Source organism: Colias croceus, chromosome 20 (assembly GCF_905220415.1).
Source record: "Colias croceus chromosome 20, ilColCroc2.1".
NCBI classification, from domain to species: Eukaryota; Metazoa; Arthropoda; class Insecta; order Lepidoptera; family Pieridae; genus Colias; species Colias croceus.
This window is the reverse complement of record NC_059556.1, coordinates 6,103,876-6,118,990: the sequence shown is the minus strand read 5'-3', so window position 1 is coordinate 6,118,990 and position 15,115 is coordinate 6,103,876. Positions and strand designations below refer to the sequence as shown.

Genomic DNA, 15,115 nt, shown 5'->3' with positions numbered 1-15,115 from the left:
GAGAATAAAAGTTAGGAAAATCTGATTTAAAAATGTACAAAGATAAATAAAAGATTCACTATTTTTCTTTTCAACAAATATTATTCACAAAAGTCTTTGAGAACGTTTTAAAATATAGCATTATTATTTTTAATAAGTTGAAAGAGATTAAGCATTGAACTACTATAACAAAATTTAACGCGAAAATATCAAGACAATACAGTGTGGCATAAGTACTAACGAGTGAGATTACTAGATAAGTTTTCAAAGGAGAAACAACAGGTTTATGACGTTCCTCAAAGGATTCGAAATAAACTATGTTCATTCGATACTATATAATACTTACTACGTCACTTCAAGATTTAGATACACGTGTGCCTTATTCATGTTGACGAAAAACTGCGTAATCGTTCCAACTAAAAGTTGGTTAACATATACCCGGTCCTATATAGGCATAAGGCTTGAAACTAGCATATCTTGAATCATACAAACATCGTTTTAGATTATAACCATCTGTGCGGTAACCCGCATTGCTCAGCTCCTGTTAGTCTTAGCGTGATGATATGTAGCCTATAGCCTTCGTCGATAAATGTTCAAATCGGACAAGTAGTTCCTAAGATTAGCGCGTTGAACAAAACAAATTGTTCAGCTATATAATATTATTATTATATAAATAAAGATTACCCATATTGTATTCACAAGAGTACTCGTATAAATCGCAGAGATCCAGAAATGTTCTCGCTTCGTTCACAGACTTTCCGCAAATTATAACATTGTCGTGGAAACACGTGTAAGCGTGTTCACATAGTTTCTTCAGCTCCGTCTGAAAGTGGAACGTGTATTTCATGAATAATTAAAATAAAAGGTTTAAATGAGTTCTGATTAAAGCTAATACTGCTTTATTTCAAACCAGCTTTATAAAGGATTAAAATTACGTCGCCTCGGAAAAAGAGTTCACTCAGTCTTTTTCCAACTATTTAAACGCCCTTTGCAAAGGCTTTTTTTTCTTTCTTTCTAGATGCTGCTAGATTATAAGCAATGACGTATATTTCACCTCGAACTGAAATATTAGTACACTGTGGAAATCTTATGACAGTAAATATGAATTGTATAGAGTTCTATAAATATTCTTACCAAGTGTGCTTTGTCCCCAACTAGATGTAGGTCAGCATCTTGGAATAAACAAGATAGCATTATGCAAAATATGAATATTTGTGAAGACATGTTGCCTTTGCATTACTCCTGTGTGGAATGCTCGTTCTTATTTACCATAGAACAAGTTATTATTTCTAATACTAGGAATTGTATGTTTATAAAATAGGTTGCGTTTACTAGGAATCTACTTAGCAAGACCCATACATTATCTTTGTATCTTTGATTCTGCGTATCGAGTAGTGCGGTTCTCATATTAAGAGGTTATTAGAAACTTGTATTTATTTTATATGCATTTTCGATTCATTACAAAAAGCATTATTTTGATAATGTTAATTGTGAGTTTGTTTCGAGAAGTGTAAAAGATTTGTATATAGATATTGGGCACATAGTATTTGGTAAATGAGAAACTGGTATTTACCTAGGATTCATATGATGAATTTAATAAAGAGAATTAGAATTAGATGAATCTAATCTTGTATTATTATTGACCGACTTCTAAGATTTATAAGAGATTCTATGTTCGTCTGTATGTATTTTTTCTATATATTCTATCTTATTATTAAAGAAGTGATCAAGTGAATGAATTAGAGTAGTAAAAACATGGCCTTTTTATGATCGAAAAAATGTACTATAGGTACTCAAAATAAATTTTATACGAAGTTTGTTCAAAATTAATTTGTTTTCAAATTGTTGAGCAAATATAAAAAATAAAATAACAGACCTTTTCATGGAGTAATTTGAATTGTTATTTTATTTGCTCCGTTTTTTGCAAACACGAATTTTGTATGTTCCTGCCTACGCTTTATGTCCATAATATATCGGATTTTCCTTTCTAAATTACATTCTCAGAGAGATAATTTTGGTGTTAAATTTTTATGTAAATCTGTCTTCCCGACTAAACCCGCGTTAAATGAAATAAAATATACCCAATGTCACTCAAGAGCTCAAGATTCAGGAGTGAATTTTTTTATAATCGATAAGTAGTGTTTAATAATTTTCTTATTATAATATTATTAGTTTAGATGATATTCCTCTAGATATATTAATAAACCAAATATAAGCAAGAATTTAATTCTATTAAAATAAAATGATAAAAGGCATATTTCTCATAATATATTTATTTATACGTTCTTATTAGTTAACATTATAGCAGATACAATAAATTGGTTAATAAATTTGTTAATTACAGAGAAGTTAAACTGAATTTAATATTATTCGTCATAGTAACTGTTGGTGGGTCTACGGGACGCTGTCAGAAGCGATTTATCTTCGGGACATCCAGTTTGTTTGTAATCTGTAAAATATAATAGAATATTGTAAAAAAGCACACATACTATGTAATTACCATTTTAAAATACACACAAGTAGTGTTGTATAAGATAGTAATAGCCAAATAGATGCCATATTATTTTTAACGTGAAAAAAAAAAGTGGGTGGTACATAGCATATTGTAATATGCTAGTTTCTTTATTCCAACATTACTCGAAATACCTGGAAAATTTGGCTGTTGGAACATTTTGGAGGAATTGTTGTAGTTATAAAAATGACAAATTCTCTGTCTTATCTTTTATTTATATAACTCTACCGTCTCTACCTCTTGTTACACTAGTTTTTACCAACGTTGCCAAAACTACTATGATATTATTTATGTCGTTAATTATATTGGTTCATACCACGTTCTAACCAAGCGAAATAAAATATAAGGTATTGAGGACCAATTTTTTATACGGTATATAAATGACGATATGTATATATGTTACAGGAAATGTATGTAATCCGTCATTGTATACAATTCCTAGGAAATGTATACAATTCCTAAAATCGTACGGAAATGTGTGAAATAAATTATTTTATACACATTTCCTAGGAAATCTATACATTTCCTAAATAGCTATCGGAAATGTAAAACATTTAAGATATTGATATGTCGCAGGCAAGGGTTGGACTAAAGCAAAGGGGGCGCAGGACTTAAAATTTTTTTGATGGAGTTGGTGTCATTATAACACCTATTTATTATTGTTTTATCGTAAAGATTACGCTTATTTAAGCATGTTTTATAGGAACAACTTTTCTCTAAAATCAAAAATAGCCGAGATATTCGCCCTCAAAGTTAGGTTAGGTTTAGGTTAGGTTAGCCGTTAGGTTAGGTTAGGTTAGGTTTGTTAAAAAAAAACTACACAGAAATAGGAGCCCCGCGAAGCGGGGCTCCGTCGACGAAGATCGAACGATCGAAGATAATAATATGAACATAATATTATATTACAATTGTACGGTATGACTGTTACCCGATTGTATCAATAAGAGCTTTAATAAAAAAAAATAACAACGTGTTTTTATTACAGAAAGCATTTACTTTACACATTTCCTAATACGATATAGGAATTGTATACAATTCCTAGGAAGATTATACATTTCCTAGGATATGCATGCATTAAATAGTTTTTAAAACTATATTTTATACATTTCCTAAATGGTATCGGAATTGTATACATTTCCTAGGAATTGTATACAATTCCTTGATTTCATCCATTTCCGGTAACATCTACATTAAATAAAATTTGTCCGCCACATGACACATCACAGATCTCCTTGATTATTGTCATATGATCAGAGGAGCTACCGACTACCGTGAGCTCTTGAGGTAGTGCTATTGCCATCCCTAAATGTATTTGAATGTATACTAACTTCGTCGTCGTATACAATTATAGTCGAACATGTCGCACAGATCCCGGAAGCCCATGATGTCGCCAGCGTGGCTCACTCCGCAAATCGGCACGCGGTCGTGGTTGCAAACCTTCGCCATGCTACACCACTTTGCTCCCATCTGTAAGGGAATTACTCGAGGTTATTCTGTTTTGAATAAGTTGGTAGTTTGAATAATCTGCTTATGTCTAATGCCAATAACAATACATTAATTCAATGGGCATTACGAAATTTATGACCGATATCAAAAGCTTATCTATTCGAATTTCTATTACAAAGACAAAAGTTTTTATTTTTATGATTGTCAAAATATTAATTGATATGAACTGGGTGAAATTACAACATACAGTCTATTTAATTTAAAATATAGCGATGAAGAAATAGCATTAAATTTTATCTTATCTTTAACACAATTTATAACATCTTCATCTTTTTTCCGTCTTCTATTTACAAATTGCCTCACAAGAACTATAGAATTCTTAACAAATTCAATAACAAAATGAATTTTACTTTTGCGTCAACTTTATAAATTGAATAAAAGTTGATTATTACTTTTTTTACCTTCCGCCCCATCGCGATGTCTTCATTGTCTCGTTCTCGAGGCGGGCCGTGGGCTGATGTTGTTATCAACATATAGTATATAATGAAAAGGACTGAAAATATAAATATATAATTTAAATTTTTATTAACACATTGAAAAATATTGTTCAGGTTCACATTTTTCTGATGATCTTTTATAACTTATCTGTCAGTTGTATGAAAATTTAGACCAAAATGTGTCAAATCAGGGATTTTATTAGTAAGTGGATAAACCCGCCCTAAACTTCGATATTTAATGCTATTGAAACTAAAAGTCATATCTAAACTAAAAGAGATTCTCCATATTATAAGGATTGTTTCCTTTACAGTACCTTAAAATGTGTATTACAAACGATAAGAACTCTTCAATTATGTAGAACTTTTAATTAATGAAGAAAGTTCAAGTGGTATCGATCTATAAGAGGAGTTCTTAAAGAAAATAGAAGCAAACAAGACAATCTTGTTTACGTTATACGATCTTTGCCTTTATAACATTTGACATTTAAAATATCGTAATGATCGTAATATTATTTATAGTATTTTTAAAAAGAAAGTCAAAACTATTTTCGATTCTAAATGAACACCTTTTCATTCAGATAAAGAATGCTGTTTCTTTCAGATTATCAATTTATTTTTTTACCTACTTTCATGATTGTTATCTCTACATAGTATAAAACAAAGTTGCTTTTTCTGTCCCTATGTCCCTTTGTATGCTTAAATCTTTAAAACTACGCAACGGATTTTGATGTGGTTTTTTTAATAGATAGAGTAATTCAAGAGAAAGGTTTTTGTATATTATTTATTAGGTTTTAGACAAAGTGGGCGAAGCCGCGGGCGGTAAGCTAGTATAATATAATATACGGTCTATAATAAAGTACTTACTCATGGACTTAGTAAACATTTTCCTGAAGGCTGACTTGGTTCTAACGAAGTGTGAATGCAACTAGCCATGTTTTCCGAGCGCCTTGTTAAGTTTTGTTCTATTGTCTAATACAGTTTCCTGCCTCATACTTCAGGGAATTGTTAAGTTTGTAACAACAAACTGGACTGTTGTATTAATAACACAATCTTAGAATAAATTTTCATGTGGGACTATGATTAAACGGTAATAGTTTCTGTAATAACTATATTATTGCAATGTATTATAGTGGTGGTACATGGCGGCATTTTCTTGATGAAACTCTGTAAAAACCTAAAATGAAAGCAGTAATATACATCAAATTAAATAATTCAAAAGTAACTTTACTTTATTTGAATAAATTTAATTTTGCGATGTGAGACATCATTTGTCTTTTAATGGAGTAAAAATCTAAAATTGAACACAAAATTGTTTTTGAAAATCGAAAATTAAAATCGATCTTCAACAGTCATTTCTAATGATGATTAAAGAGATAATTCTCACTTGTGTTATACTCGCAATTAAATTCCAAGATATCGCAGCTATTAATGAACCACCGAACTTCTCTGTTATGTTTTTGGAAGCCACATCTTCGCCTACCACCGTGAATACATAAAGCTGCTTCAAGGCATGGCTGAAACGTTTATAAATAACATTATCCTATTGCCCATGTTTTGATATTATTGATCGGACGAATTTTTTTACAAAATGTACCTAGTTACATATAAAATTAATATTTGCCATTTCTATCCATGCTTGTTAACTACTAACAGAATTAGGTAGTAGAAAATCAGTGATTTTAAAACTACGTAAACAGGAAATTTAAGTTAATCTTTAATTATTAGCAAGCATGATGTTTATTATTTCGAATTGCTATTGTTGTATTACAATATGGAGTAGGCCTACGCTAAGCATCAATTATTAAAGATCAGGCGGATATCTCATGTTTTTGAATTTTACAACAGGCGTTATTACTGCCACGTATAAACATTTGATGAGGACGCTTGCCGCAGAAACCGTTGTTTTTAATTTTAATTACCTGCATTAAAGATTTATACTCTTTTGGAGAAGGAATGCGCATAATATAGGTATATTTATTATGTAATGCTACATATGAATTTTTGTATCCCCTTATGGGGTAGCTGGTAAGTAGGTGATCAGACTTCTGTGTCCTAACAGATCAAGACATTTTTTGTTAATCCACCGGGAATCGAACGCACTATACCAAGGAGGTGGTCACTGGTCAGTGGTACATGTAATAGATGATAACGTATATAAAATCTTATAACATTTCATTCACAAAATTTACTTACAAATTTTTTATACTTCTTTTTAAATCGTCGACAACAATTTGTTAGTATAATAAAAGTGATTAGAAGTAGTAATGAGAATTTAAATCTCATGTGTTTATTTAAAAATACCAAATTACACAATAATGTCCGACAAAATTTCAGTGTTATTGATTTCTTATCAATAATGGTTTTAGAAGTAAAACATTGCGTTAGCGATAAGGTGGCTCGGCTGAATGTGAGAATATGGATTTCAGTGCCACAATTATAGTAGGTAATACATCTTGTAATGTTTGTTAAAGTATTTTAGAACATCTTCTTCTTAAATAATTATAAGATTTATATTTTTTCAGGAACATTACTTTTAGGATGCGTCATCAATGTTACATATGGATCTGATGTGAGAATTGAACTAATTTTGATATATATAATGTATAATGTATATAAATAGCATACCTAGTAGTTACATAATATTAGTACACAAATTCTTTGAATAAAAATTTCTAGTACTTTCAAATTGTTATAAAATGAAGAATCATCACAACGCAATAAATTAAAATTAAATATTAAATGACTACCTACAGTTTATTGAAAAAGAAACTATGTGTTATTTGAGTTTTCATACATGCAAATTGATAAGTACCCATACCTATATTGTTTTATATGATATTATGTGTATGATATCAAATGACTGCATACATATTATTGTGTTATTTCAGAAATGTTATTCCGCTAAAACGTGCATCCACGATGGAATGGAAAAATGTGGTAAAAACGGACAAGGGAAAGTTAGAAGATTTATAGATTCATGTGATATAAAGGAGTATAATTGCTTGAAAAATAAAGGTATTATTCCTTATTTTAGTTGCAGGTTAATGTTCAGATTTCATAAGTTGAATACGCACCTTATTGTAGTGTTTTTATTTTTTTCATATCATAACTTACTAAAGTCTGTTTGTACATATTTATTTGAATATTTGTATAGTTGATACTTACATAATATCAAATACCAAAGCAATTTTATGCATTCATTTTATTTCGTTAAACACACGATTGTGTACATTTTTTTTGTAAGACAGCTGATTTGTTCTTGCCAATTTTCTTTTGCTAAAAACATGTTTTAGATTACGAGAAGACATCAATTCAAGATTGTAAATCTTTACCACCATTGCACGAACCAGCGGAACCCCTTGTTCAAAATGAAACTGAAGACAATGCTGCAACCAACAAGGAGTCTGAAGAAAATGCTCCATCTAATAAGCAATCAGAAGAAAATGTGGGTACATCTAAAGAAGCTATAAGCAAGTCTAAAGAAGAAGTAACTAAGGTTCAAGAAGCTGTAAGCAAATCTAAAGAAAAACCAATAAAGATTAAAGGGGCTATATCAAACAATGGTGGTGGGATATCATTTGAAAGTGCGAGCGATGAACGTTGATGATCTTGTTTTGAATAAATAAATTTGTTATTGGAGGATTTAATTTTATTTTTCCTTGTTAAAAAAAATGTCATACGATATGTTTCAGAAATTAATCATTAATTTTGTCGAATGTGAAATGCATGTACCTATACCTACATACTAATAATAAAGGAACACTTCTGAAAATATTTTTTCCGCTTTTAGGGCAGTCACTAGTGAAAGTAATAATAATTTTCAGCTTTGTATACACATCATAGAGAAAATATTAGAGCATAATTAAGATGTTGCAAAGCTGCTAATCTTCACTGTCATTATTATTTTCTTTGTTTTGTTTTTGTTTTTATCTGCTTTTGTTTTTCTTTTAAATGCACTCACCTTTATAATTGTGTGTGTGTGTGTTTTGTTTTTATTATCTTTGCCTCAATTGTGTGTTTTTTTTTTGTAATTATTGTTATCTTTTTTCCTTTTAACCTATTACGCTGATATGTTGTCTTCTTTTTTTGTTTCTGTGTACACTATCTTCCCAATTTTGTAATTGTTTTCTAAACTTTCTGCTTTTATTTTTTGGTTGCTTGGAAGAAATTGCTGTTAAGCAATAAAGCCGCCAATTGCTTAGTATAATATCCTGATTTTGTCAAACTTTGTGTGTGCAATAAAGAGTATATAAATAAAATGTTGGTGTCGACCTCCTTTATATATTCTGTGGTGTTGACCATTAATACAGGTTTCCTTATAATAACTACGTAGGTTTCTATTGTGAGAGAAAAAGACGTTCAAAAGAAAATAATATTAAGAATTTTTTTTACTTCAACAGAAAATAATAGATCGCATTAAAACTCAGCAAGGGATTTAATAACAGTGAAGCGAAAAATATCAAGAAAAGTAGAGTGTTATCACTCAGTTGCGAAATTATTTTCTCTCGGCCGTCGGTTATTTCACTCGAGAATTTAATTATTTATTGTGTGATCTTACATTAGAATCCCTGCTTAGGGTTTCATCTTAGTTTACTTAACGTGAGTTTGAATTTTAAATAGAGACTTGGAATATTATATGCTTGTTATCTTACAACAAGCTCACCGCCCGCGGCTTCACCCGCGCTTTAAACGAAAAACCCGCATAGTTCACGATCCCGTGGGATTTCCGGGATAAAACCTATCCTATCTATTAATAAAAGTTACCTTCTATATGTGTGCTAAATTTCATTGTAATCGGTTCAGTAGTATTTGCGTGAAAGAGTAACAAACATTTAACATACATAAACATACAGCCATCCTAACAAACTTTTGCGTTCATAATATTAGTAGGATAGGATAGGATTTAACTACGTAAACTAATTAACGATTTTTTTTCTGGCTGTGAAATTAAAGTTATTCCTATATCACTCGCTGTTATCTAATATATAAAAATCAATGCCACTTTTCGTTGTAATTCCATAACTCGAGAACGGCTGAACCGATTTCGATAATTCTTTTTTTATTATATTCCTTGAAGTACGAGGATGGTTCTTATGTAGAGAAAACGTTAATATGTACCACGGGCGAAGCCGGGGCGGACCGCTAGTATATTATATATGTTAAAAACTATAGGGAGAGAAAATTGTTTAAATAAAAAACAACCCAGTAGTGATAATACGGTGTGTGATATAGCGCGCAAGAGCAACTTTTGAACGATTTTATCTCTCCCATCAACTATGTATATAGGAAGTTGCGTCGCTTCGTGCGCGCACTTTCTTACTAGCCCATGGAGGTGATGGGAGAGACAAAATAGTTGCGGAAACAAAAGTTGCTCTTGCGCGCTAGCTCAGGAACATAACATTTTTTTTCACTCTTTCAGATGACAACCCAGGAATACGGTGTGTCAAAAGTCATAAGCGAATACTGGTGTTGGCGGGCAAAGTATTGCCATAATAAAGGGGAGGCTGTCTGTGGAAGAGATGCCAGAGTGAACACGTGGAGAAAGTTCAAGAACGCTTGCGCTATGTATAAATATAACTGTCGATATGGGCATGGTAATTTTTTTAAATTTATTTATGGATGAAGTAACAACAATACGAATAAAACTAAGAAACTTTTTTCTTGGAATATGTAATATGTCGATATCAGCACAGTTGACAGATATATACTACGTAATATCAGGTACAATCCGATTAATCAATATAGATAGGTACATTTTATGAAAATTATTTTGATCTATTTCATGAGTTTAAATTTTTGTTTAACGTCACTAATGAATTATATTATAAAATATGAATTGTAAATTCAAATACTCCACACAAATAATCAAAACTGACTTTAAGATACAGAATAATAACTAGTAGCTTGATCTATTCCAATCTACTTGAAAAATGATCTATTTGATATCAATGTTAAAATTTGATTAGTGGAACTACTAATGTATGGAGGCGGGCGTTGGCACCGCCGCAGCTTATTTAAGCTTTTATGGGTGCCATCGTGCATAAGTTTTTGTAATGTGTTGTTGTGTTCCAAATAAACAATTTTGAATTTTGAATGACATTTGTTTTCAGGATTTACAGCCACTAGCAACAAGAAATGCTCTAACTACCTAGGTATTAAAGATTTAATTAACGTTTTATTGTGGTTTTATTACATTGCTTTTATTAATTAATATTGTGGGCCTTTGACGTCGTTCGTTGAAATGCATCTTGCATCGTTGATAATCGGTAAGAATAAAAGTTTATTTTAAATGGATTGAAAATCGTTGTGGATAATGAGGTTTAACCAATTCCAAACAATGAGGTATTTTATTCGATATAAAGTTGTTTGAGTTTTATCGATATTGATTTATTTATTATGTGTGGATCGAAATGCAATAGCTCTGATCTAAGATGATAATAAAATTAAAAACGGGTAAAGATTCCATGGCTTGCTCTACATTTCTAAAAAAATATAAATATTACAATATTAAAGTTTCAGTTTTTATGGTGATACAGTTCTCTAGTGCCATTATTCCTGAGCCATTTGTAAGTGATCATTAATTTCAGAAATTATTTGCGTATTAAAATTAATAAGCAACTAAATAATTAAAAAAACATTTTGATTTTTCAGGAACTCAATAATGAGTTAGCTAAACAAAGATTTGCTGAATTTTATTGTTATAAATTGAAAAGTTGCACTCCAGGGGGCCCTCCAGTCTGCGGATTTGACGATAATAAAAGCTTTCTGGCCGAATTTGAAGATATATGCACTTTGTATAAAATAAACTGTCAGAAAATTGGAAGTTAGTAGAACCACAGACTAGACATACATATAATACTACTAATCTTTGTAATCAATTAAAATAAAAAAATTAAATAGGTTTACTGTTAAATTTATTAAATTAGGTAGTACCATTCATTAGGTATTTAGCTTTTTTATCGTTTTCAGTTTTTACACTAGTGGAAGAAAATATTTGCACGGGACAAAAACGATTTGAAACAGATACGAATCCTTTCAATTTACCTTCCGAATTAATTGGAAAACAGAAATTAATTGCTAAATCAAATACATTATTTCGAAATCGGAGAAATTATTATTAGATTGAGAAAAGCGCCATCTCTCGATATGTGTTTAAACTAGCGTCTTGAGTAACTTTCTTCGTTTGTCTAATTCATTTTTGGTAAGTTCAGATTAGGGCTAAGAGATGTCACTGCAGGCACAATTATTTGTGAAAGATGCAATTTACTTGTATTATTATTTTTAATTAATGAAATTGTATTAAGAATCTTGTTTTTTTTTTTTAATTTTACACTCTACTTACTAACTTTTGATGTTATTTTTACATGTTTCTGGGAATTTAAATTCTACTTGCGGTCGGCCCCGGACTCGCCCGTCGTGCTTATAAAGCTTGGGACCCTGCTTGGGATCACGTACCTATTCTGCAGTGATAGAAATTGGAAATTAGCGCCTTAAACAAATAATTTGTTCATCTTTACATAATTGATTATCTGTGGGTACCTATAGTGCAAATTGAATTTCAAAAATCGACTTTCAAGAAACTTCTTCTATTTCATTCAAAAGTGTATTTCAACAAAATTTTAACATATAGGTATAATATACACAGAGTAGAGGGGTACCGATGTCATATTTCAATCATAATTATTTTGCGAAATCTCAGTAGGGAACTAAAAACATTCATAATCATCATCATCACCAGCCCATATACGTTCCCACTGCTGAGACACGGGCCTCCTATGAGGGAACAGGCCAGGCGAGGTTTTTCTTCACCGTCCGATCAGTGGTGATGTTACCTACAACATGCACAGATAAATTGAATAACCAATTTATTTCCATTCACGCTCGCCTCGAACCCCGGACTTATCGATTTGAAATCCAAGGTCTCTCAACTGAGCCACTACTGCTCTCATAAACATTCATACAAATATGTTAATCCAAATTTTATCTCTTCCTATTTGGACCCGAACGATGGAAATCTGGTTATTTTATACCTAAAAAGCTTAAACAAACTTTCGCACGTGCCGAGTGAAAATTATGTCGAAATTTGCAAACGGTTTACTACCATTTAGAGAGAAAATGCCAGTTATAGTGTAGCAGATTAGATTAGGGCACACCTGTTGTTCCCACGATCTCTCGTGACAATGGTGCCTTATTGTTTACGTTTATTGTTGCTAAATTGAAACAAAGTGCTATGAAGATCAAGAAGCGATTGCAATAATTTAGTTAATAATGGTGCAGCCCTTTTAGTGGCCTTTATGCGTCAAATATCATTGCGCTTGGCAAGATGGCGTTCTCTTTATGTGATGACAAATGGGATCAAAGCAAAGCACGAATATAGAGTAGAGTACCTACAATATTATGCTGAAAATTATTTTTTAAATTTTAAAGTTCATGTGCATGTCATGTTGTTTGAGCATAATTACTTACGCTGATATCATATTAATGGCGACTGTACCTAGAATATTTTGGAGCTTTTAAAACTTCTAGAAGCCCGCCCCTATAATTTTCGTTGATTCAAAATCTTAGTACGTAAAGAATGCAATAATTCAACTGTACATCTTATTTCGCAAAAGTTTATATTGAGCAAAGGCCCGAAATTATCTATGGGCCCGAATTTCGTGAATGAAATTCGTCAAGTTGTTGTATTCCTAACACATAGATAAGCTATGAAAAATCTAAAATATTATGTATCAATATTTATAATATTTCATAAACCAAGTTATCCCAGTACAAATAAGAAAAAGTGCTAGAGCGTCTTCGTAGAACAAAATTATCGTGGCTAATTAGAATTCATTTTTAATTTTCGAGTTACAAAATTAACTGGACTTTGAAACACACCTGTTCCCTGTCTATTTGTTTAATAAAGCCGACACCGCAATCATCTTCAAAAAGAACCGCCAAACCCGTTATAATGACGTCCCAAATCGGAAATATCGATACAATCCAAACAATTACAAATCCGAATTAATTGGAAAACAGAAATTAATTGCTAAATCAATTATACATTATTTCGAAATCGGAGAAATTATTATTAGATTGAGAAAAGCGCCATCTCTCGATATGTCTTTAAACTGGCGTCTTGAGTAACTTTCTTCGTTTGTCTAATTCATTTTTGGTAAGTTCAGATTAGGGCTAAGAGATGTCACTGCAGGCACAATTATTTGTGAAAGATGCAATTTACTTGTATTATTATTTTTAATTAATGAAATTGTATTAAGAATCTTGTTTTTTTTTAATTTTCCACTCTACTTACTAACTTTTGATGTTATTTTTACATGTTTCTGGGAATTTAAATTCTACTTGCGGTCGGCCCCGGACTCGCCCGTCGTGCATATATAAAGCTTGGGACCCTGCTTGGGATCACGTACCTATTCTGCAGTGATAGAAATTGGAAATTAGCGCCTTAAACAAATAATTTGTTCATCTTTACATAATTGATTATCTGTGGGTACCTATAGTGCGAATTGAATTTCAAAAATCGACTTTCAAGAAACTTCTTCTATTTCATTCAAAAGTGTATTTCAACAAAATTTTAACATATAGGTATAATATACACAGAGTAGAGGGGTACCGATGTCATATTTCAATCATAATTTTTTTGCGAAATCTCAGTAGGGAACTAAAAACATTCATAATCATCATCATCACCAGCCCATATACGTTCCCACTGCTGAGACACGGGCCTCCTATGAGGGAACAGGCCAGGCGAGGTTTTTCTTCACCGTACGATCAGTGGTGATGTTACCTACAACATGCACAGATAAATTGAATATCCAATTTATTTCCATTCACGCTCGCCTCGAACCCCGGACTTATCGATTTGAAATCCAAGGTCTCTCAACTGAGCCACTAATGCTCTCATAAACATTCATACAAATATGTTAATCCAAATTTTATCTCTTCCTATTTGGACCCGAACGATGGAAATCTGGTTATTTTATACCTAAAAAGCTTAAACAAACTTTCGCACGTGCCGAGTGAAAATTATGTCGAAATTTGCAAACGGTTTACTACCATTTAGAGAGAAAATGCCAGTTATAGTGTAGCAGATTAGATTAGGGCACACCTGTTGTTCCCACGATCTCTCGTGACAATGGTGCCTTATTGTTTACGTTTATTGTTGCTAAATTGAAACAAAGTGCTATGAAGATCAAGAAGCGATTGCAATAATTTAGTTAATAATGGTGCAGCCCTTTTAGTGGCCTTTATGCGTCAAATATCATTGCGCTTGGCAAGATGGCGTTCTCTTTATGTGATGACAAATGGGATCAAAGCAAAGCACGAATATAGAGTAGAGTACCTACAATATTATGCTGAAAATTATTTTTTAAATTTTAAAGTTCATGTGCATGTCATGTTGTTTGAGCATACTTACTTACGCTGATATCATATTAATGGCGACTGTACCTAGAATATTTTGGAGCTTTTAAAACTTCTAGAAGCCCGCCCCTATAATTTTCGTTGATTCAAAATCTTAGTACGTAAAGAATGCAATAATTCAACTGTACATCTTATTTCGCAAAAGTTTATATTGAGCAAAGGCCCGAAATTATCTATGGGCCCGAATTTCGTGAATGAAATTCGTCAAGTTGTTGTATTCCTAACACATAGATAAGCTATGAAAAATCTAAAATATTATGTA

General features: G+C 31.6%; 2 protein-coding genes across 3 annotated transcripts; one reads left to right on the top strand and one right to left on the bottom strand.

Moving 5' to 3' along the window:
- Nucleotides 1-2,272: 2,272 nt before the first annotated feature.
- On the bottom strand, nucleotides 2,273-5,356 carry LOC123700894. Of its 2 annotated transcripts, none has more exons than XM_045648260.1 (4): nucleotides 5,299-5,356; nucleotides 4,390-4,490; nucleotides 3,820-3,958; nucleotides 2,273-2,428 (listed from the first exon to the last, which is right to left on the bottom strand). In XM_045648260.1, exons 1-4 carry the CDS (start codon nucleotides 5,315-5,317, stop codon nucleotides 2,346-2,348), a joined length of 342 nt encoding a protein of 113 aa, XP_045504216.1. In that variant the 5' UTR covers nucleotides 5,318-5,356; the 3' UTR covers nucleotides 2,273-2,345. The 2 variants fall into 2 exon arrangements, with proteins under 2 accessions (XP_045504216.1, XP_045504217.1); XM_045648261.1 differs by having other exon boundaries at nucleotides 4,399-4,490.
- Nucleotides 5,357-6,810: 1,454 nt separating this feature from the next.
- Nucleotides 6,811-8,081, top strand: LOC123700880. The gene is made up of 4 exons (XM_045648244.1): nucleotides 6,811-6,877; nucleotides 6,957-7,003; nucleotides 7,323-7,449; nucleotides 7,728-8,081. The coding sequence occupies exons 1-4, from the start codon at nucleotides 6,850-6,852 to the stop codon at nucleotides 8,036-8,038; spliced, it is 513 nt and encodes a 170-aa protein (XP_045504200.1). The 5' UTR covers nucleotides 6,811-6,849; the 3' UTR covers nucleotides 8,039-8,081.
- The last annotated feature ends 7,034 nt before the right edge of the window (nucleotides 8,082-15,115 follow it).

Excerpts from the sequence above, each read along its gene's own strand:
- LOC123700894 (XM_045648260.1), bottom strand. Across the intron at positions 3,959-4,389 it reads TGGGGCGGAAGGTAAAAAAA|ATGGGAGCAAAGTGGTGTAG; the intron begins GTAATAATCAAC and ends ATTCCCTTACAG. Across the intron at positions 2,429-3,819 it reads TAATTGTATACGACGACGAA|ATTACAAACAAACTGGATGT; the intron begins GTTAGTATACAT and ends TATATTTTACAG.
- LOC123700880 (XM_045648244.1), top strand. The coding sequence starts at position 6,850 with ATGGATTTCAGTGCCACAATTATAGTAG. Across the intron at positions 6,878-6,956 it reads CAGTGCCACAATTATAGTAG|GAACATTACTTTTAGGATGC; the intron begins GTAATACATCTT and ends ATATTTTTTCAG. Across the intron at positions 7,450-7,727 it reads TAATTGCTTGAAAAATAAAG|ATTACGAGAAGACATCAATT; the intron begins GTATTATTCCTT and ends AACATGTTTTAG.